Raw genomic sequence first — 24,323 nt, 5'->3', positions numbered from 1 at the left:
GGAAGAGACAAGAGCCAAAAAAAAGGAATTTCTTTCAGGAATATGCTTTATCTTCATGGTAAGCTTTCTCCCAGAAACAGACAGTAGGTCTGGAATGAGCTGTACATAGAGACAAAGGGCAAGCACCGAAGGGGATCAGTACCTTTTCAAGCCCTTTTTGGCAGCTCATTCCAAGGAAGTTTAAAAAACATAAAATAATGCAGCATTTAATACTTCAAGCCCAAGCAGTCTAACAGGTGTTCGCTTTTTCTAATATTTGCACTCCAGCTGTTAAATGTATCAACTCTAAATACCACGTATTGCATCACAAGGTCAAATGTGAACACGGGACTGTGAGGGACATCTTGATTCATCAGACTGAGATCCCCTGTACTGCAGGACAAGATGATATAACCCTATCTTAACTACTCCTGTTCAACTGCTAAAACATAGGCATGCTACCTTCTGCTGTGATAAACCAGGAATTGGGTGCTTCTTCATTCAGTTTTGAATCTGGAGGAAGAGTCAAGTTTAGTAAAAACTGAATTGTCTGGCCAGGAGCTACAGTTACTGCAGGAAGTTGAACATTTGGTGCGGATTTAGGCAGTTTTGGAAGGTTTGTTATTTTATCCTTTTGTACAGGCAGGTTATCTGGAACATCACATGCTTCTGGCTTCAGGATAGGTAACTATAAGAAGAAATCAAGCAAAATATTTATTTTTATTTGTACTGAAAGCAAATGGGCTTTCACAATACAATTACAGTTTCAAAGCTGACAAGGACAAGGAAAAATGACACATGATATTATGGCTTTTGGCCTAAAACTTTCTGACAGAGTGCAATAATACTACAAAAATAAAATGAAGGATGAAATGTTTTTTTTTAAAATGAAAACCCCCCTGATTTATCCAAATAAAAGCAATATTTACTATTAAAACCAAAAAATCCATAACTACTTTAGAGAATCCCTTAATTTAACATTTTAATAGTTGCATTACATTTTTACTTGAAATAAAATGTAAAGGTGTTTTCTTCTAATCTGGTGGTAAACTGCATGCTTTGGTAGTAAAATCCAAGATTTTAACTACGCAGATTGCACAGTAAAGTAGAGGGGAGTTTCCCAGAAAAGCCACCAACACGTTATATGATAGGAAAATTTAAACACACATTAAGACTATGTACTATTAAACACAAGGACCATTATATCATAGACATACATATGTATGTCTATATATTTGAAAAAATCATTATGACATAGTGCCAGTGTAAGACAGAGAGGAACACAGTTTTTTTTTTTAGAAGCAAATACAGCAGTGCTCAATTATGACAGTGGTTTTGATTTGACAATTTGGAAGCCCACTATGTATCCTGCTTCAAGCCACTGACCTCCCAAAATCATCTCTTACAGTTTAATTACAGGTCTTGGTAATTGATTTCAACTTCCAATTGTTATAAAGTGCTCATGAAATGCTTTTCATACTGAAAAACTGGGCTGTACTTTTTAATAACTCATATTTCTGTGTTACTCTTTTCTAGAGGATCGTCACTTTCTGCTTTCATTCAAAAGCTGCCTTTCCAAAGACCAAAGCTTTCAACAGCCCTGCTAATGGACAATGTTTATCTGTCTGATCATCACAGAATACTCTGTGAATATAGCTACTGTACCCAAAGTTAGCTATATCATTTTTATACCACTTGCTAAACTTATATCAAGGAACACCACTATCAGCCGGTTTAATAAATATTACTTGCCATGGAAAGAATTTTTGTTTCCAAGTCCAGCACTTTAATCTGATGATTATTTGTGTCTGCAACATACATCAAGCGGCCATTGTCTTCAACACACAAACCTCCTGGCTCATTAAAAGTTGACTGTGTAAAGGTGGAACCAACAACATTGCCTGCTTCTCCTGTGCCTGCCAGGGTAGCACAGTTCTTCATCTTGGGATCTACAACCTTAATCTAAGACAAACAAAAGACACAAAAAAACTTCACTGAAAAAAACCCAGCAGTATTTAAAAATTCTGTATTATCTTATGTCTCACATTTTCAGAAGATAGCTCTAACTTTTGATTACCTTAACTGCGCATCCTGGAGTTATCATTCTTTAACAAGTGACATGTCCCATCTTCTGCTCCCCCCATTCCCTGATGGACTTTACTTCTTCCTTTGGTCTTCATTCAGTGTTCCTTTCCCTAATTTCAAAGGTATCTACCTCTCTAATATAAAATGGCTTGTTTTTCTAATGTTTTTTGCCTTTCTGGAAACATGTGCGAAACAGTAGGAGTATAACAGAATTGGCAGGCTAACTTCTAGATTATTTTTCTTCTAAAAAGAAATGTATTTTTTTTTTCTTAAAGTAGTAACAAAAAGTTTACGTCTTATACAATATCTAAAACAAAATATCATTTGCCACATAAATTTTGATAAGCAGTTAGTGTTATATACCTTATTCCTCAAATTAAACTAATTACTTGTCTTTTAATACATATAATCAGTGTACAGTTTTAGACATGAATGCTTACAAAACATCACATAAGAACAATCATAAAAAACAATCTTGCTTATCTCAGAGTTCCATGGAGGCAACTCACAATACTTCTCAAAACTTGGGTGGCTTTTTTAAGGGAAAAGCAAGTCCTCTTGTTCTCTCAGTTTTATCAAACCTGCAGTATTCTTTACTAAGCACTCCTAGCTCTTTTATTCTACTTCAGAATCTTTGGGAAGACACAAGGAAAGAGTCTTTAGTCTGAACTGTAACTTGGCACTTTAAATTCATCTCCCCCAAGAGACCATCACATCAACACAAAAGAATGCGATAGCAAAACAATGGTAAATAAAAGGACCCATAGGGAAGGAAGGAAGGAAAGAAAAAGAACCCACAAAGAAACTCATATAATTAGTTTCCTCAGCTTAACAGAAACAAGCACAATCATTGTATGTTACTAAACAATTCTTCATAGTAATACAAATTCCAACGTCTGTATATAACAAGTTACTATATGCTTACCTTGTGATTATAGGAATCTGCCACATAGAGCAGCTTTCTTTTCTTGTCCCATGTTACTCCTAAGGGATGCTGCAGCTTTGCATTTATGCCCGCTCCATCCACATCACCAAAGGCAAACAAATTCTGAAAACGTGTTTTATTTAATTAATACACTAGATTATTCAATGTTGACATGAATGTAAATGATTGTAATTAAATGGAAATTCACTGACTTTAAAAAAAAAAATCAAGACAATTTTAAAACAAGGATATTAAAAACTGGGAAGTGTGGATGCTAACCATGGAAATGAAAACTTTCACATCTAAGTTATAAATATGAATCCAGCTGGTTTAATGACCACATGATGCTCAATTAAATTGGCTATTTTAAATATAACTACTACAACCTGAGCATCACACCTGGCACACATTTGCATTCCAAGCAGTGAAGTTAAGAAATTGATGGCCATGGAAACTGATTTACCCTCTCACCCCAAAAGTGGTTCCTCCAGGTCAGGCTTGAGGAATATTAGTAGGGCAGTGTGGGGAAGTTTGAAGTGATTACCAATGGATCTCTCTCTCCTCCTACAAGGTGCTTCACCGCTCCATCCTTCAGTGAGACGGTTCGCACGGTGCTGCTCTCGCTGTCCGCCACAAACAGGCAGTTCCAGGGATCCTCGGGAGCCAGGGACAGCCCCGAAGGCTGGGCAAAGCCTGCCTTGTGTGGGTATGCATTGTTCCTGTTCTCCTCATTTCCACTCCCAGCAAATCGAAGGCAGACTCCTTTCTTTAAATCACTAAAGGAAAATAGGGCCCAATTTCAATACTGAGTCTGAAATATCTCAGACATTATGCATAAATAGAAGCTACATTTGTGAGTTATAAAACCAACTGTACTGCAGCACAAGGAATCATTCAATGCTTTTGTGCTAACTTTTATATCACTTCAGTATATCATTCATTACTAGGTAACTTGGCAAATGCAAGGAAAAGTAACATTCAATTATATGAATGCACCTTACCAAGTCATAGCTGCATAGCAAAAGCAGCATCTTTAATTTCATCCAACAGATGTGGGAAAAAGCAGGCAGACTTTAAAGCACACACGCTTTTAAACTATTAACTATTTTTAGTTTAATTTGATTATCTCTCTCTTTGGGGTTTGAAAGCTGTTTATAACGACAAACAGCAATTTCACAAGTCTCTTAGGACGGTTGCTTACCTTCCCTTTGGTAGTTTTCCATCTTCCAACATCAGTGCCCATATCTGATGGGTGCCTGCCATTGCTATCCATAAAACATCATCTTCCTGGGTTCCTGAAGCTTTTAAAAAGGGATGTATAAAGCCAGATGAAAAAAAAACCATTTTGGAATTGTTTTATAAAACAAACAAGTCATCAAACCAACCCTGCTATCCTCCTACTCCAGCTCATCTTTTGCCATGGGGAAGAAAATAAAAACCCAACCAAAAAAACAGAGTAAGAGAAATAGAGAGAACGTCTTTCATCTACCAAAACCTGCTATTTTTCTTCTGTTTTTTTTTTCCAGGGCTATAAAGATAGTGGTTTTAATATCCCTACCTGATAAAGGCAATGTTTCAAATGGGATTTGCTCTTTGCAACATTTTGCTATTGTGTCTGTTTCACCTGTTATTTTTTGATTCATACCAGCCAACAATAAGTATATATCTTTCCTAAGCATGGTTTTGGGGAGTGTAATCTTGAGGTTTTTTACTACACTAGTGACAAAATGATATACTCCAAAAAACTACTGGCAGTTTTTTTTACAGGTTTTGAAAGAAAATCTTAATGAACAGAAAGGTGACATTCAAAAACTGCATTAAAATGGAGACACTATTATCTTTCTAACATGTCCCATCTAGTCAGAGAAGACATAAACATGTTTTTTCTAATTGAATGTATCAGGTATTGGAATAACCATTAGCCACTCAACAGAAAAATACCTTCAAGTTGCTCACAGAAACTTTTTATTCACATGAATTTACGAAGCATTAAGTATCTCACAGCTGTTCCTGAAAATAACCCCATGGATAAACTTCCCCCCACCAAATATTTCGGAGTTTCAAAATAAAAGCAATGTTATGTGAAATGCTTGCAAGCACTTTCAACCTGAGAAGTTAGTCCAAAAAAATGAAATCACCACCATTCTCCCAACTGAGATCCTGCTGTTTTTCTTCTAATCATAAATTTTTTCCTACACTACACAATGCAAGAAGGGGAAAAAAAGCATCCTTCTGTTTCCAGATCAATTTTCTTATACTGTGAGCTCTCTGCAGAATAGAAGTGGTATGATTTTAATGTAGTTTATCTTCAGCCTTTTCAGTTTCTTGGATCAAGATACAAGTTTCCAAGACTCTTATCAAGTAACTCTGGTGACTCTTTCCTGCACCTCCATGTGGCTCCCTGTTTTTACATAAACTAGAGCTCCAAAATTAAAAGTCAAATTTGCAAAGTACCTAAAAGCTTTTTTTTGAGCAAAAAAGGTTTGAAAAATGAGTTGCAAAACACAATTTATGAGTTACCAGAAATGCTACCAAGATTCCAACAGTGCCAAAAACATTCCAATAATAAAAACCCAGAACACCACCTCCCTGCCCAAAAAATCACTTTTGATTAGAGTTTGTTTCTAAGAGATTTAAATTGAGAAAACAGCCTATGAGATCATTTCACTACTTTCTATACAGTAAATGCCCAGATTTAGGATTTTACATTTCCATTATGCATATCTTGCACTTTTCAGATGTTACTATCCTAAGCACTCCAGAATGAAAAATGTTAAAATCACTGGTCTATTCACAAAGTGAGCCTTTTATCTTGCTATGCTGTGCAATTCATTCTGAGGAATCTCAAAGAGTGCTTTGTTAATTATTTAATATTCACTTTATCCACCAATTATATGAAGGAGTAAGACTTGAACTGTTCCATCCATCTATCCAATTCACTAATACCATATACTGAGAACTCCCTTGTGACAGCTACGTGTTGAAAAATTGAAAAGGTTTCTTACTCTAATTCTACACACTAAAAGATCTTCCAAATATAAGAAAAAAGTATCGATATCAAATTCAAATTTTACTGAATATGTAAGATGGATAAAGATCCTTTCTTCAACTAGAGAACAAGGCAGTAAAAATAAGTAAGAGCTCCATAACCATCATAAATTTTAACTCAACTTTCTACTGGATGGCCATTAGAACAAAGAGAATGGATACAAGCATGGAAACTGCACGAGCATACTCAACTGTGGAAAATATGTCAGAGCTTTAATAAAAAAAATTATATAAACCCATAAAAGTAAAACTAATGCTTATAGCTGCACAGCTAAGGTATTTCATCACACAGTGGTCCTCACACTACATATTTCAATGCTTTATGTTCTGAAACAAAAGAGAGAAAAACTTTTTCTTTTAGGATAGAGTAGTTTGAGGATGTCACCACTGCTTGTTATCCTTGTGCTGTTCTTGCAGGAGAAGCGGGCCAGGGAGAACCAGCATGTAAAATTATGGTAATGCCATCATTATCATAACTCCTTATCATCCCTGAATGGAAAGAATTTATTTTTAAAGAACTTATTATAAGACAACATAAAAGAACAAAGCAATTCTTTTACATTTATTCAATTAAGCACTACATTCCAACCTATCTTGAGCTGTTTTAAAAATCCAGTGTAGTTTCTCCTTATTAGGGTATGTGCTTTCTTATCTTTAGTGCTGCCTGTATCAAAGTGAGGTATGGCTTGCAAATGTGATATACTTATGTTACAAACATTCACTAATATCGAACCAGAGCTCTAAATGCACCAGTATTCCACATCATATGATACTTCAGCAATTATATGATGTTTCAGCTCCTGAATGTGCCTCTGCTATACATCTGTGTTTTAAGAATTCCCATTCCTGTCTGTACACATGCACAATTTCAAACAGTAACACTGCTGACTATTAACGGTGAGTCAATCTGAATGCACAGAAATGATTTTGTTTTGCACCAGCCAACAGCAACATCTGTTTGAAGGGATTCCATTCCCAGGACTGCCCACCCTTCCAGCTTCCCTATCTGGGGACTGCATGCTTGCTTCCAGTCTGGGAATTAAAAGCCTGGGAATCAAAGTTACATTTTGTGGCTGGCACCACTGACATTTTCTAAATAGACTGAAGTCTGAAAATATTACTCCTGTCTACTAATTTTATCTTTAAAGGAATTAAAAAAGCCAACAAGGAAGAAATTTGTTGGTATGCTCATCCCCTGCAAATTCTCAAGGAGCAAAAGGGGCTATACAACACACAGACAGGCACACTGCCTCTGTGCACAGTGAATGCACATCTCACTTTCTCTTAAGTCAAGGAAGTTTAGCAAATTAAATGCAAATCTGACTCACAGAACAACTAGAGAATCGTCATTCTTCTTCAGTGAGACAGACACCAAAGCCCTAAAGGCATGCTTTTGCACTGGAAGTCTGGACTCTTACAAGCACACATCATCCTTTTCGGACAACTAAAAATTAATTTTCTTTTTTTTCCTGTGCTACCTGGAACTCTTTCATGTTGTGTTGCATCGTGCAAACAGCATAACCCTTTATGAAATAAAATGCTTCTGGAATTTTCCTCCCTAATTAACATACCTTCTCTCTCACTAAGGGAAATTCTCGGACATAGATATCAAGGGCATGTCATAAAATGGGAGATAACAGGGAGGTAAAAATGATGACTATAATTAAATATTTTTTATTTCTTTCACAAGTTTTCTAACTCAGGCCTTCTAGCTGTAATGGCAGTAAATATTTTTAAAAAAATCCAAAGCAGAAGAGACTGCATTTGTAAACATGAAAGAACAAATTTGGATTATTTAGTGTTGGGATACATCACTATAACTACTAAAAAAAAAAGTTAAGTCTTGTTATGTGTTTTACTCATTCCTAATTGAGTACAGTAAACACATACACTTGACAGTACTTCAGCACCACAGTCTCCCTTGACTTCCAACACCCACATTCCATATTCACAAGCACTTTCAGCATCAAATGGTAACAGTTAAAAAATGTGTCTCGTTCCGACTTCAGCACGCCTGACAAAGCCTCTCCATGACTTGCTAAGGATGTTTATTTTCAACAGTTTTGCATCTGGAATTTTGCAGTAAAAACCGTATCTGATATCTCAACTAGTCTTTAGAAATCTGATTTGCAGTTTTAGCTTCTTTATCATGAGCATACATTTAATTCATAGAACAAGACTATAGACTGTGGAACAAAAAGAATGAGAACTATCACTCCAGGTACAAATATCATAATTTTTTTACAGTTTCAGGTCATAGACTTCAAAATTATTCTAAGTTTGACAACTGTTAAGATGGCAACTCTGCTAATCCAAATGCTTCTTTTTACTGCAGAAAGTAATCCTCATCATCATGCATTTTGTCAAGATGTAGATAAATCCAGCTTAGAAAAGTAGTCTGTCAAACTAAATTGTGAGATTACTGTTGAATATCGAGTCACAACTCCCATTACACCCTTTCATTATGACTTTGGTCTTTGTATATCAAAGGCATGCTTCTACTGAAATACTAACATAGGTACCTAATTTCTTGATCTGTTTCTATGGTGAACGTGTGAAATACTAACAACTTTTGTTGCTATTACTATACCACAAACTCTGTAATCTCTTAAGTTTTGGCTCAGAATACAGAGCATTCAGCCAACAGTTTAACTCGGTTCCTGTAGAGATAAATTCTTTCGGGCAGATCACACAAAAAGCTACTAGTTCCAAAAGTTTCTCTCTCCTCAGTTTTGTCCCCAATGCTTAAAGGAAAAAAAACCCCAACCCAGTACAGTACCCATTCATAAATTTGTTAGGACATGTTAAATCTATTTGTCCCTCTCTGTGATTTTGCCAACAGTATGAGTGGGTTGACCCACTCAGACAATGTGCAGAAGAAGATGCACTTCAGAAGTCCCCCCAAAACAAGACCGGGTAAGGTACTGCTTCACTGCAGTCTTGCACTGACTTCTTAATTTCATATTTCTCAGAAGACTTTTTCACCTTAAACAGTTCTTACAAAGAAATAAAACCCTACTACAAATCTTTCACTTTACTTCGGCCCTATCTTTACCGAAGTTATTTCTTCTTTGAAATTTCAAGAATTTAAAATAAAAAATAATTGTTATTTACAAGTAATTTAGGATCCCACTCAAGAAGACATGTTCAGACATAAACAGCTCATGTACAATCTGAGCTCACCCAGGAAGTGATAATTGCTTACTGCTTAAGTGATTATTGTTTTGGGGTTTTTTTTGGTAAAATTAGGGAAGAATCACCATGAGTAATTCAGAAAAAAAAAAAAAAAGTGTTTGCTCTGGAATGCAGTGGTACTGAATAATCCTCTAGCAGAAACACAGAGAGGAAAAAAAAAATCTTACATACTTTTGCCTTTTAAGGGCTATAAAAATTGTACCAGTGTGATAAGGTACTGTACTTTCATTTAAATAATATCTATGTAAAACTTAAATTGACGTAAAAATTTCCAGCTGGTTTAATGAAAACATGGTCAATACTGTACTTGGGAGTGTCTATAAATACATTACAATCATGCAATTTAAGACCAGATTTTGGAATGTGAAACACACGGTTATGTCACCCAGCACAAGTCATTGTCCTGTTCCTCCCAGCAAGAATGCAGCTATCAAGAACATTTCACGCTCAAATCAACTGTGCATTAAAGTATCACTTGCTTTCAACACCCACTAAATAAAAATAGAAGGGGACAACAGAGAAAGCTAAAAAAGCACACAGTAATTTCATAATGTATTTTTAAGCTGCTGGCCCTCCCCTTCTATTTCCCGCACAGTCTCTGTCAATGCAAATTTCAGCACCATCCTCAATAAAGCCAGAATTTAATCCATGGAGTTCATTCAAGAATTTTAATGGGAGGGCAAAACACAAGCTCACAACTAAAGAAATAAAAGAGATGACAAGGAAGAATACTGTCTGTCTGAATCCTACCATGTGTTTTTTGTCTCCATTAACTCCCCTCCCTTAAAGGGGGACATTTGTGCCAACTTTCTTTTAAATGGTGTTTCACATTCAATCTCTTTGTCTCAGACTTCAGCATTTGTAAAAAATGGGGCAACAAAACCCTACTTATGAAAATACTATGCGGATGCTTAAAAGCACGCCACTTATACAACAAATACTAATTTGTTCCAAATACTAACCTATTCACATTCTCATAAAGCTTTTCTCACAATTTTTAATTTCTCAACAAACTATATATTAAAAATTTAAACAAACAATGAAGTCTTTTAATTGATTAATATATATACTCTAAACTGTATGTAGGAGTAACCTCAAGAAACATCAGCGATACAGGAAAAAAATTTCTTTAGGAAATTAGGAGTTAACCTTTCCCCTTTGAGACTTCAAAAAAGGTCAGCAGTAGTACATAACCAGCTTAAACATTTAAACTTCCTTTTTTTTTTCCCTTTCATGTTCTTGATAACATGGCTCTGCACACTGAAAGGAAACTCAGAAACATCACTTGTTTAAAAATTATAAAATCCATATTAAAAAACTCAACTATAAATCTATCTTCTGGAAAGAAAAAAATGGCTCCTGCACACAGTTTCAGCTACACAGATCTAAGGAAAATGGGAAAGTATGCTACTATTTCCCATAGGCTAACCAGTTAACACAAAAGTCAAACTTTTAAAATTTGTCATAATGAACCTAAGTTGTTGAAGTGCACGTTACCTCCTGCAATTTGCACAGAGATAGATATAAGCATATGTAAAAAAAGGATATTGCTATGTGGATGCAAACAGAAGTAATTTTTTAAACTCTTATTAATTACTTCACCCATCCAGATGCCTAAATAGACACTGGCATAGCAGTTTTAACATTGACAACAGGGTATCTAGTTGTAGGACAGCACTCTGAGAAGCACGAATGCATCCTTTGATATACTGGATAGTAACAGAAGATCCCATTAGGCTCAAGCAATTTGCAACTTTGCAATCTGCAACTCAACAATACAGCTCTGACAAATACTGCTGCATTGTTGACAAATTATTTTGATGTCTGGCAACAAACTTAAAGAAATCACCGCTACTCATGACAGTAAAAAATGCTTGTACAAAAATGCACTGCAAACTATTAAATCAAAAAACTTCTGGTTCCTCATGCTCTGGGACAGACTTCTGTTCACATTCTACTCAATATAACTCTCCATTTTGACAACTCTCTCCGGTTATTGTTTTCTAAAGAATTTTGTATTGCCATTACAGTAATCTATATTTTTCCCTATTTTATCTATTTGGCTTATTATCGTCTCAAAAAAAAAAAAAGACTTTAAATTGATTTAATCTCTTCTTAACTGACAGTTTATATTATATTTTGCAGCAATCTAAACAGAAAACTGACTAGTAGGTTCTACCTGAAGATGAGAAAACTCTACACTGGTCTGAACAGAGTGCATTCTGAAGATGTGATTTTTATGCAAATGCTTATTAAAATTCAGCAGTGTTAAACAGTGCAGATGATTAATCTTTTACAGCTGATTAACTCAGTAAGTATAATGTTCATGTTGATAACAATTATCATATCAATTAACATTTAACAAGCAGAGCTTTCAAAAAGTATCAACATATATTCAGTTACTGGCAGAAGCAGAAGAGAGCACCACAAAAATTAAAAGTAAAATTATAGAATACTTCGAATAGTTCTGTTAACCAGCTCAAGTTTTTGAAATGCTAATCAGTTATTAGTCTCTTTGCTGATTCGCGAAACAGCTCTGCAATAACATCCCACAGGGATCAGCTTTCTGGTTCAAGATCTCCTGAAAACCATACCATCTACTCGTACAAGTCTACTGGTTCACAAAAGGAAAATCAGATTGAAGGAGATTCACCAAAATTCACGCCTGCATTAATAGCAACGTGCACCCAGTGAGATTGTCTTTCAGGTATTCCTCCTTCCTCTTGCAAGTAGGATTCCATACGCTTAATTTCCACTGGAAGGGTTGCTGACAAAACCTTTGAAAAAAGGGTTTTTTTGGGGGGTAGAAAACATGTTAATAAAAGCGTTTATTAAATTTATCCTAGTTGTTTATTTAAGTACTCAAGGTTGCTGGTGGTACTCTGTCCGTACTGACAATGTATTTGTACCAGATCTCTACACTATCAGCATTTATGAACAAGCTCCCTGGACCTGCTGGAACAAGGTCAGAGGAGGCCACAAGGATGATCAGAGGGCTGGAGCACCTCTGCTATGAAGATAGGCTGAAAGAGTTGGGGTTGTTCAGCCTGAAGAGGGGAAGACTCTGGGAGACTTTAGAGCACCTTCTAATACCTAAAGCGGGGCTTACAAGAGAGCTGGACAGGGACTTTGGACAAGGGCGTGGAGTGACAGGACAAGGGGGAATGGCTTCAAACTGAAAGAGGGCAGGTTTAGATTAGATATTAGGAAGAAATTCTTTACTGTGAGAGTGGTGAGGCCCTGGCACAAGTTGCCCAGTGTGGATGCCCCATCCCTGGAATTGTTCAAGGCCCAGCTGGACAGGGCTTTGAGCAACCTGGCCTAATGGAAGTTATCCATGCCCACAGCAGGAGGTTGGAACTAGATGGACTTTTAAGCCTATTTCAACCCAAATCACTCTAGGATTCTATGTTCCCTTAATCCTAGTATGAGCATGTCTTCCTCATAACTGACCCAAGATTTTAACAAATGCTTGCATGTCAATAAAATGTTATAATTTACTACACTTGCAAAGACCTCTGTTCAAGGTATTAGAGGTAAATCATGCTACTTCCCCACCCCATTCGAGAAATCTGAATATTGAAAGTCAACTTTTTATGCCTGAAATAACGACCCAATGGTTTTATGCCCCATTAAAGCATTGTTCTGTCATTGTTAAGAAACTGGCATCTGCAACTTTTAAATTAAATTGAAATGGAAACAGGAGAAAACTGCCTCACAGTCAATAAAACATGGCTGTTATGAGATGTCAACTTCAGGTGTATGTTAAGTGAATCAGCAAAGAAAGCTAAAGTCCCCAGAAGCTGATTCTTGCATCCTATTATGCAAAGATTTATTTTACCTCCTGATGCTTGCAAGATTTGTTCTGAGGTATTCCTCTCCTATCTGACAGACTGTGTCATGACCTTGAGCCTAATGATTTTATGTCACCTAAACAGGAATAAACAGAGGCCCCCAACTAAAACTATTTTTATTTCCTAAACCCAAATATTTACAAGTGGTCAGACATATCTGTACAGTCAAGGAAAGGAACTTCTGTACAACGCTTCCTTCTTGTAAAATGTACCTGCTGCTTAAGCGATCCTGGCATAAAGCACTGGCCTAACAAAAGCAATCACAGTTTCCTTTGTATTTGGGTCCATTAACCACATAACTTGCCTCAAAAGAATTTTTCTTTCATCAAATAATATTTCAGGATCCTAAGCAGAACTGCAGTTACCACTTGCAATTGAAACCAGTGGTTTTTACACTCAGTTGTACAGAAAACTTTAATTTTTTTATATCTCAGATTAATACCGAAACAAGGAAACATACAGCAAACAGTTATGCACATGTAAATACGAGATGTTAAAGCTCAACTGATACACTACTTGAACTTCCAAAGACCACATCCCACGGAGAGCTGATGGGCTGTTCTTCTCCTTTTGCTCCACCTTCCTTATCAACACCTTGTATCCCAATGCCTGCCACAGTGGTCACCATCTCTAATTCCAGGTCAATCTACATGAAGCAAAATGACACACATTGAATATATAAACTTAACTTGAAGCTACAGACAATTTAAGTTAGATGTCAAAACAAGAAAAATTCTAACAAATATCAGGTATTTATTTATGTAGGAAAATAATTAATTTTACCACAACACTTGCTGATGGGCAGGGGAGCGTGAGCATGGGGAAGAAGCAGGCAGCATGAAAACCATGTGCCTCGAACTCTCTTCCACAAGCAACAAAAATTAACATTGTTCTGTCAAGATTTGCTCAGCAGCTGTAGAAGAAAGCATCCCTAATTTCCAGATAAATACTTAAATAAACAATGGATGTGACTGTTTTATTTTAAAATTCTATAGGAATATGATGTAAAAACTCACATACTGTATCTCCCATCTCCATATCAAATAATCTGAGCAAAGCAAATTATTTTTTCAATTTATTTCATGCCCTAGAGCAAAAAATGATTTTATTTCATTTCTGCAGCCTAAGTCCCTTTATTTTTCCTTACCCTTTCACTTACTTTCTAAGTGACTTCCAATACCTCCCATGAATTTATCAGGATGATCATGTAAAAAGGGAGTCTTTCACATATGGAATCTTCTAACTTCTGTAGCAGTAAATGCACTCCTTTTGCAAGGTCTATGGTCTGCACAAGCATTTGAAATAATTTCCTGTAGCTATTGTGTTACTTTAATTCTTGGATACCATCATGGCACATTTTGATGAAAGGGAACAGCTTACTACCATGGAAAATGCTGAAGCAATATGATCCAGATCTTCAGGTGTTTCTGTGCTGTCTTTGCTACCTGCAACACTTAATTTCCTGTGGTCACCAGGCTACAGTGGTGAATATTAATAAGATGAGGACTCCGGATAAAACGACTTTGGTCACCAATCAGACATAATGGTGAGGATCTGAGTACAAGATCTTCTGAGATGCATACAATACTTTAAATAATAAGGCTACATTATACTACATCACCAAACTTAACTTCTGATTATTCTAAATTTCACCTAATCAAATGTAAGATCCAATTCCTACACGCTAAAACTCTACAAGTGTTTAATCAAAAAGAATACACATGCAGCCAATTCTGATATTAAGGCAGTTACCTGTATTTTAGAGACCCAAACAGTTAAAGGAAGTTTAGATATTCACTGAAACACAGCAGTACAATAACTTCAGATAAGAATCTGATACTACTGGAAGTGAAACAAAACCAGTTTTTGCTTCCAGTACTAAGAATAGATGTTTCTCATAACAGGAAAGTAATAGTGACTAGGAAAAAGCCACAACAAAACCCTGTTATGCTATAATGAGGAGACCATCTCATCTTCAATTGACAGGAAGCATAAAGTATATGTAGCCTTTAAAAAAACCAAACAAACCTGCATAACAGCATTTATTTATAAGATATTGGACCAAATTTTCTTCCTGACATTAAGGATATTCGGAGAGTCATTCATGTGGTGTAAACTTTCACTTGCGTAAGTAGAATACAGTACGAGATTAAATTTTTAGTTTCTTTATGGAAAATTTACCTTCCTAATTAGGTGATTTTCTGTATCGGCTACATAAATAACATTATTTTTTATAGCAATCCCTTGTGGTGAGTTGAAAGCTGCCTCTGAAAATTTTCCATCTCTTCTTCCACTGTTTGGACCTATAAATAAAACAAAGCAAACTCGAAAGTAATTTTAATAAAAAGTCACCTTAAAGTCCATACATTTAAACCTGTAAGAGAATTACATATTCTAAGAGCTGCTCTCACAGTGCCTTGTACACTTCATGTTATTACTATTTTGTGTAGTCTCATTTTAGTCACTCTGATATGTAATTAAAATAGCCTGGTGCTAATAAGTTTTGAACCCATTCTGAACAAGTTCTCTGCTTCTTTAAGCTCACATTTCAGAGAAGTCTTAGTAAGGTTCTAAACTGTTCTAGAGGGGTCTAAATAGGGTTCTAAATTGTACTGAAGGACAACAGCAACAATGAAAGACAAAAAAACTACAGCTCTTTCATTCTCAAATGTATCAAAACAAGCCAACAGGAAAAACTTTAATTTCCAAAACTCTACTTAATTTCATTAGTTTAGATTTTGGTGTAATCAGAAATGAAATTAACATCTGATTAGCAACATTTTCTCATTAATAATAATAATTAGGTAAAAGATGACACGGAACTAATTACACAAAAGAACAGCGAGAATGATGGAGCGACAGTCTTCTGCACAGAACAATCAAGAAACAGAAAGGAACATGACCTGAATATAACAGTATGAAGGTAAGCATCGTATTTCAGAGGGAGTAGCATTTAAAGTGCATTAGCAGTATATGTCAGCAGGAGACATTTAGGTATGAGTTATGTGTGTATCATGATTTATGATGCAAATACAACAATTTCAACCTTTGTGCATGCCCACGTTTATTGCTGTATTATCAACTTCATTACATTATTTTCTGCCCACTGAGTCATTTAACTGAGTCACTGAAACACACAAACTTTTACAACCTCCTGTCAGAAGTCCATTTAGACCTTAACAGATATGAAGGACTGAAGTACCGGTGTATCAGATTCCAGTAGTTTCCCTTGTAAGCATGAGGGTGCATATCCCCAGGGAAGGGAATAGCACAGAGTGCCAGAGGAAAGAGGGGTACCAGCTGGGAGATTAGGACACTCCCTCCGAATTCCTGTTTAATGACCATAGCAGAACACTACTGGGTAACTTGAGGGCAGAGATTAATCTCACATATCAAGCAGAAACCAAATTCTCTCACTTTTGCCGTAAGAAATTCTGATTGTACTTCCTACATTTAGACTAATGCCTTAATGATAAATCAGGTTAACTTGGATAAATAGTCTGTCTATCCCAATACACTGTTATTTCAAACAGCAAGAGATTTTTCCTTCCTTTCTTTAAACAGCAGTGCCACTGGTATTTTTATGAGGTTCGTAGGATTCTGCCACGGTGCAGGCATTAGTCAACACCAGAGTAAGTAATATAGGACACATCGGCACACAGGTCCTGATTCTGAGACATAAATGAACCATTGTTTTCAATAATTTGGGGATTTGACCACTTCCTAAATCTGTCTATTTGACCACTTTAACCAAAATTCCACATTCTCTTCTTCTATTGGAAAGAGAGACATTATAGTCTGTCTTTTCCCCTGCTGCTCAATGCGGATGTCACATTCCTTATACCTAAAACCATTTGTAACTCTCTCAGAAGAACACAAAATGTATTTTCATAATTCATACTGGACATCGCATGAAAACAGGAACTTTAGTCAATGAAGCAATGAAAAAAAATTAGGCATCTCAAACAATTTTACATTAACAGAGTCCCACACTGATGGTCTTACACTATATTCCCCCAAATCAATAAAAGTGATTTTAGTACCAGATAAAATTCTGGCAATACTTATAAACTGCCAGGTCCTTCAAGAAAAGAATCAGCCTACCAGGCCCAGCGAACATCCTCTACTCCTAAACTGAAATTACTATGATAAACTTATATATATATACACCCTTACCTCCAATAGTGTGCAGAATTTGTCCATTTTTACGAGTAACCAAAATCCTATGGTGTCCAGTGTCTGCTATTACCAACCTTTCTCCTGAATTATCTACAGTCACTTTGGCAGGAAACAGCAGAGGAGAAGGTGGGAGGGAGTCTCTGTACAGCTTTATTCCAATGCTGTTATCTTTGATTTGTCCTCTTTCCTTGTAGAATTTCAGTGTTATAGAAGTAAATAAAAACAATTTCTCTCTGTGTCCCTCTCCAACAAGTGAAAACAGCATATTTCCACGAGGCCCAAGGATGACCAGGGTTGGCCAGCAGGACACTTCTAGTTCATGCCACAGTGTTGCATCTGCATCGTTTACTACAGGGTGGACAATATTATACCTCAGAACGGCACTTTTAATGTTATCCAGAACCTTCTCATTTGGGAATTTCGCTGAATGGACACCAACAATAACAAGACCATCTGAAAGGAAAAATAAAGTTGTGCATTGACATGTACTTGAATGAAAAAAAACAAGGAAAAATGAACCACAGTTATCTCACAATGTGACTGACTGCTTTCTGGATTGACAGGGAATTTGAACAAACAAAAAGCAATTACATCTCAGTAGGAATACAAAAAACTATGTATAGAAAATACTGAAACTTGGAAATAACACTTCAGTGAAATTACTGAACTTTAGGACCATTACTTCCCCAGCTGGTTGACATTTAGTATGTCATAAACTGTTTTTAGTTCCTGAACCTCTATATACTAAGGTAGAAAATACTTTCAAAATAATTACGGGTATGTTGTAGTTCAACAGATACTTTGTTTTTTTTTCAGATGCTTATGACACCTAACTGCCTTCTGATTGTCTTATACACAATTATGGTATTTAATTTTTTTCCACCGTTAACCAGAGCCACAAAAATAACATTGAACTCTGGAAGTCCAGAGTTACCTTGATATATTTATCTCTAGATAAACACTAAAAAAAATAATGTATCGGCTTCTGAAATCAACACAGTATTCTATATTTCAAATAAAAATGGCAGTGTTGACAACTGTGACAAAATGACAAATAACACCTGCTACAAACCAGGCAGGCTTGAATATAACAATTTCACAGATACAGAATTAAAGAGTTGCTGTAACTGATACAGTCTTTATCATCTCCATAGTTGCAGAATGTTGCAACATCAGACAGCTGAAGTTGTACTATCATTAACTGCTGAACTCCAACCACCAGGTCAAATATTTTAACTGTAAAAGGACCATCACCAGGGCTTATATTTGTCCTTCAAAAACATCATTAAAGCTAGAAAGACAATTCTATAGTGAACACCTGAGCAACACAAATAAGTTATAACATCCCCTCATGAAGAAAACTCTTGCGGAAACTGATGGATGCTATGCTGAGAAATAACAATATGCACACCATTTAAAACACTTTACTTGAAGGATTACAGCAGAGCACAACACTGGATTTATGCCAAGCTATTTCTGAATATTAAAAAGTACTTCCTCTTATAGAAGTAATTTCTGGACTGCTGATAACATGAACTGAATATGCACTGGGGTTCAAAATAACTTTCTGAATGCCACTTGAAACACAGAAATAGCACCACTGAAGATAGCAGCGAGAACATATCAGATAAAGATCCTGGACGACATTTAATCCTATGGAAAGCAGTCTTCATTTTGAAACAGATCTCCTGAAGTTCCAGACAATAGAACTATGGCACATATACTATGATATATTTAATGATTTAGGATCATCCTGTATAATCTCTTAAGTTTAAACTTCTCATGTCTGATGATCACATTGCTTAAGATTCAACATACTCCACATAAGAGGGCATTTGAACCGCATAAAAAGTAATCAGAGCATCAAAAATGTACGTACACAATGCACAATCAAGAAATTTATTTCTTATAACTAAGAAAAAAATAGGCAGTATTTCTTCAAATATTCAAACGAGATTAAAGATCCAAATGCATCATGAGATAGATGCTCTGTTAAAACAGGATGCTTTGTTCTTCCAACTTTTATCTTTCTCAAGTTTCTTGAGTCAACAACTTTCCCCTTCTCTTTCTCCTAGTGATTAGTAATTCACATTTATCTTGGGTGAAGAAGATGCATACTGATATAAGTTCATGTACTGAAGTATTTTTCAATGGTTAAAAACCCACAAGCCTTACTGCCTTGATATATTCTATACATATTACTGTAATGCTAAGATTTACACACTTAGCGCAGCAAAGAAAGAATAAATAATTCTGGAAGGGTTGATAAAAAAAGCCATGAAAACAGCAGAAAAGGATAAAACCAGAGATCTATAGTGAAAAAAAAGCCCAATGTATTTTTCTCTTTGTTTGAACCATCAAGCACCTTAATCTCTTCCTGGATCCAACTGCCATCCTCTGCTTCCTAATGGATTAAATTTAAAATTAATGTTCCACACACCTGCTCTTCTTTCCCTTTACTTCCACTTTCACCCCAAGTACCTTTTTTCTCACTCTGGTTCCTGCAGGAACAGGATAGCTCAAATCCAAAAACAACTTACAAGGACAGTTCAAATACAAAAATCATTTATCACCATCAGCAAAGTACTTTCCTCAAGTAGTAACTCCTATGACAGGAAGTTTAATACAAGTCAAAGAAAAACACGTCTCCAAGTGGACCTTAAGCTCAGAGTGCTGCAGCCTCCTCTACACCAGTATAGAGATGTACAAGCAGTTTAAAGAGAAAACTTGGGGAGAGAGGTTCTTAAAATGAAAATTTTGTTATCAGCCGATTTAACAACTTAGCCTTATATAACAGCTATATTATAACTATACTATAAAATATTTAGAATTTAAATATATTGTTCATTATATGATCAATGTAATCTTCTGAAATGTCAGGCTAGACCTTCTTCCCAACATGCCTAATATCCACAGCAGTCCACTTATTTGCTAATCACCTTCCACTTAAAACTGACTCTCTCCCAAAAAAATGCCATGAAGGTTTTTCTTTATTAGACAAAGTTCCTAATATCTGAAACATTATTCCACATTTCAATTTTTTCAAAGCAAACAGCTAAGCTTTCCAAGGTAGAAAAATCAGTTTGAGTCTTCTGCAAAGTGCTCTGTAAATGTATGTAAAGGACTACGTAAATTTCAAAGGTATTGCAATCTCTTTTTCTAGTGAAAGAAGGTAACACATAAAAAAATACTGCCAAAATTAAACCCAATCAGAAACAGTAATGGAGAATCAGACTTAAGCATTTTAAGATACTTTTATTTATTACATATAGTACAATATTTTTAGGGCTGGAAGTAACACTCTTCTTTATCTCACAGTTCAGTCTGTTAAAATATCCATGATAAGTGAGTAGCTGACACACTGTGTAAGACCACAACTTATCTCTGACAAGTCATCATGATGACAAGAGACTGCATTCTAAACAGAAATTACCCTGCATTTTTATTCACTCAGAGTGGGAGATAGTTCTAATTTCAGATGCGACATTAAAGAGCATAATTCCCTCTCTAGAATACAGGACTATTAAGGGTATACAATATGATGCCAATATCAAAAAAATTTTAAATCAAGCTTAAATATTTTGTTATTTGAGTTCCAATGGAAAAAACCCAAGTAATCTTAAATATATCCATACTACCACCTTTACTGTATTCTTCTCAGAGCTGGTTCCTCAGTCAAGTGTGAAGAGTTACATATATTAACTTTGAGCTTGCATCTTACATCATTGAGTAGCTTTTTTTGAAAGATATCAGATTTTAAGCACATATCCTGTTTGTCTAACTATACAGACACAACAGAAGCTTTATTTAACCCTATTTAAAAATGTGATGGAAATATACACAGTCACCTTTTTCAGGCTACTTAAAAGATTAGAAGACAGTTTTAGACACCCCTGAAATATTGCCAGGAGCTTAGTAACCAGCAACAAAGTGACTCAGCTACTCGGCCTGCAACACTGCCAGGAAATTCTATTCCAAGCAAACCAAAGCACTCTTACCTTTATCAGAGTACTGGTGCTCTAAGGCGTGGAGATCAGGCAGCAGGTGCAAGCAATTGATGCAGCAATAAGTAAAGAAATCCAACACCACAACTTTTCCACAAAGGTCTTTGTGAAGAGAAATAGGACCTTCAGTGTTTAACCATTGCAGATCTGGAATTCAGAGAACGGTGATACCCAGTTAGGGGAAGGGCAGGGAAAGGCACACACTTACACCTAATTTACACAACACCACATAATGCTCCTGATACATTTAACTTCAAAAAAAAAAATTTCGACATCCCTTTCCATGCAAGTAGAAAAGGAAACAAAAAGTATTTATCCAACTCATCCTTATGTTCCACAATTCTTCATAAATATTATTAACAATATTTACTGTAATATCAAAGTGTAGTTTACAGCTTTAAATAGGCACCTTTTAATTGAAAGAACATGCAAGTCTCAGAACAAATTTCATACATTTTAAAACATGATTTCCATTATTCAACTCCCAACAACATCACATGGGTAACAATCATCTCAAGCTCACATAAAGGCTAGTAAAAGTTAGAAAGTGTTAAACTCTTAATGATTTTTCCAACAGTTTTGTAAAGAACTGATTTCAGAGATCATTGAAATATTTTTTTGCTTATAGATTTGATTTTGATTTTCAAAGTTTGAAATGACAGGTATAAATTAATTATGTTACATGGGAAGAAATACAACATTTTCAGATAGACCCAGCAGGACTCATGCTCATTTATTCTAACAACTTGACACAAGACATGAAAGTATTCTTTCCTCACTGGTAACTGATATTCCTCTGATCCCATTAAATGCTGGTATCAAGGGATAAATATCCTAGAATATGGTCTGCTATTATTATCTCTTAACATTTCTGAAAATCTTAGAGGGAAAAGACAGATGTGATACAATGTTAACTTAAGTTTTTGAAGGCCTTTTCTTAAAAAATGAATGTTGACTAATCTAAAAATCCTCAAAAGTTCCACTGACAGTTTCAGCAAACCAAGTTCTTGCAGCCCCAGAAGTTATTCCTGCTGAAGTCAGCAGGAGGCTGTTTTCTGTTTCACTAAGAGGAAGACTCATCTTGACCTCCATATACTTATAAACATAAATGAATTCACATACATTTAGCATTGGTGACAATAATAAGAATAATTTATCAAGTGTATGCATTATTTCCATACTTATAGTATGGGTTTTACTTTTTAAAAGAAAAGGGTAGTTTATTTTGCTGCATTGCTCCCCTTTTCACTAGAACTAAAATACCTTTAATTAAAAAGCACTTGAAATGAAAAATATTGGCTATCTATTTTAGAGGAGAAAATAAGTCTTGACAGAACACTGGAAGTGAAACAATATTTATCACAAAAGCTAAAATTCAATTCAGGGGTCTCAATCTACACAAAAAGAACATTTCCTTTGCTTCAGTGGTTAAAAGTCATAATTCATTCCCATGATACATGTGATTTTAACCCTGAAGTTCACCTCCTGAGGTCTCTGTCTGCCAGTCAGATGTGAGCTCCAACAGGTGCAGAGAACCTCACTAAAGTTTTAAGGACTATGAGCAGGACTTGCAAGATCATACGAGGTTTAACCCTTGATTTCATCCTTAGGATAAGAAGAGATATAGAAACACATTAAATGTGTGAAAGGGGCAAACCACAGAAGGAGGATCAATGACATTTCCAGCACAATTTGTATGATCAGGGGTAAGTCATGGGGAGAGACAGATGAGGAACATCCTAAGGGATACTCAAGGAAACCAAGGGAGCTCAGGAGAAAGCTGGGAGTTAGTAAGGTTCTCACTAGGACCAGAGGTGACAGATATCAATTCACTGTACAGATGGGAAGAGCTTTATTAAAAAAAAAAAAAAAATTAAAACCAGTAAATTAACGAAGCTAGCAGAGATTTAGAAAAGGGGTTTTAAAGAACGGGGGTTTTGCAGTACCGGGGGATCATGTTTAAAGGGCTTCTTTCTCCTTTCCCTTTGCTCCCGGTGCTCCCAGGAGTGACACCTCCTGTAGCTACAAGCGCCCTTTACAAGAGCGGCTCAGGGGGCCGTCCCCGCCCGGCCCTGGCCGCCGCGGGACCTCCGGGCAGAGCGCTCACGGCGGGAGCCGCAGCTCCGCCACCTCCCCGGGGAGGCCCCGGGCCGCGCCACCCACCTCCGCCGAGCTCGGGCACCGTCAGGTCCCGCTCCCGGCTGTCCACCTTCTTCAGGTACTGGTAGACCAGGTTCTCCTTCTCCTGGGCGGTGTCGGCGTCGAGCAGCGCGTACTCGAGCTGTGTCTGTGCGGGCAGCAGCCCCGCCAGCCCGCCCGCCGCCATCGCCTCGCCCGCCCGCTGTTTACGGGCCTGGCGCTTCAGCGCCGCACATTCGGCACCGCCCGCGGCGCCGGGGGAACGCCGCGATCGGAAAAGGAGATAAACCACAAAGCACAGGCACGCGGTAACGCGCCTGCCTTAAAGCGGGACCTCCTCACTTATTCCCTGTTTTTACATATCCTTGGTATCCACAGCAGCACATTCCTGAAGGGAGCCCGCGGTGGAGATTCCCGCGCGGCAGATTCAACACAGCCCGCCTTGTCCCGACCGGCGGCTTCTGTGTTTGTTAGGTGTGAAAATTGAGATGCGCCGGGACAAAGCTCAAAACAGCAATTTAAACGCTGGGATTTTTATTTTTTTTTGGGGGGGATACTAAAGGAGGAGAGGAAAGCTGAGCGACAGCCACGGTGACGAACCTGCGGAAGCGAATGCGCGGCGGGGAAGGGGCGGGAGGTGCCCGCCCGCCATCCGCGGAACCGGCGGGAGCGCCGGGACATCCCGGGGAGCATCCCGGTGCTGTGTGGGCACCGGGACATTCCAGGGGGCATCCCGGGATACTCTGTGTGCACCGGGACACTCCGGGGAGCAGCACTGGGACACCCCGGCAGCGATTCCGTAGCTGAACTCTTCGTCGTTTTGTTTTTAAATCTTCCCGCTCGGGAGCGAGGTGTCCGGGCTGCCTCTCCCCAGGCCTGGTAGATGCTTAGGAGCGGGGAGAGCTGGAGGAAATG

At 37.0% G+C, this 24,323-nt stretch overlaps 1 protein-coding gene across 1 annotated transcript in view; it reads right to left on the bottom strand.

The window, feature by feature from the left end:
* The window catches only part of NHLRC2 (NHL repeat containing 2), a 32,460-nt gene extending 8,566 nt beyond the window's left edge, over positions 1–23,894 (bottom strand). Inside the window, exons 1-10 of the mRNA XM_064663376.1 lie at positions 23,433–23,894; positions 21,264–21,416; positions 17,263–17,718; positions 15,268–15,389; positions 13,603–13,732; positions 4,191–4,290; positions 3,534–3,765; positions 2,990–3,112; positions 1,732–1,941; positions 442–667 (exon numbers count right to left, since the gene is read on the bottom strand). Coding sequence (XP_064519446.1) covers positions 442–667; positions 1,732–1,941; positions 2,990–3,112; positions 3,534–3,765; positions 4,191–4,290; positions 13,603–13,732; positions 15,268–15,389; positions 17,263–17,718; positions 21,264–21,416; positions 23,433–23,595 — 1,915 coding nt within the window. The 5' untranslated portion in view covers positions 23,596–23,894. The remainder of the gene's footprint in view (positions 1–441; positions 668–1,731; positions 1,942–2,989; positions 3,113–3,533; positions 3,766–4,190; positions 4,291–13,602; positions 13,733–15,267; positions 15,390–17,262; positions 17,719–21,263; positions 21,417–23,432) is intronic.
* Positions 23,895–24,323: the final 429 nt, after the last annotated feature.

The sequence above is a fragment of the Pseudopipra pipra genome, chromosome 8, assembly GCF_036250125.1.
Source record: "Pseudopipra pipra isolate bDixPip1 chromosome 8, bDixPip1.hap1, whole genome shotgun sequence".
NCBI lineage: Eukaryota > Metazoa > Chordata > Aves > Passeriformes > Pipridae > Pseudopipra > Pseudopipra pipra.
The sequence above is the reverse complement of the archived record's forward strand: the minus strand, read 5'-3'. Positions and strand labels throughout refer to the sequence as shown.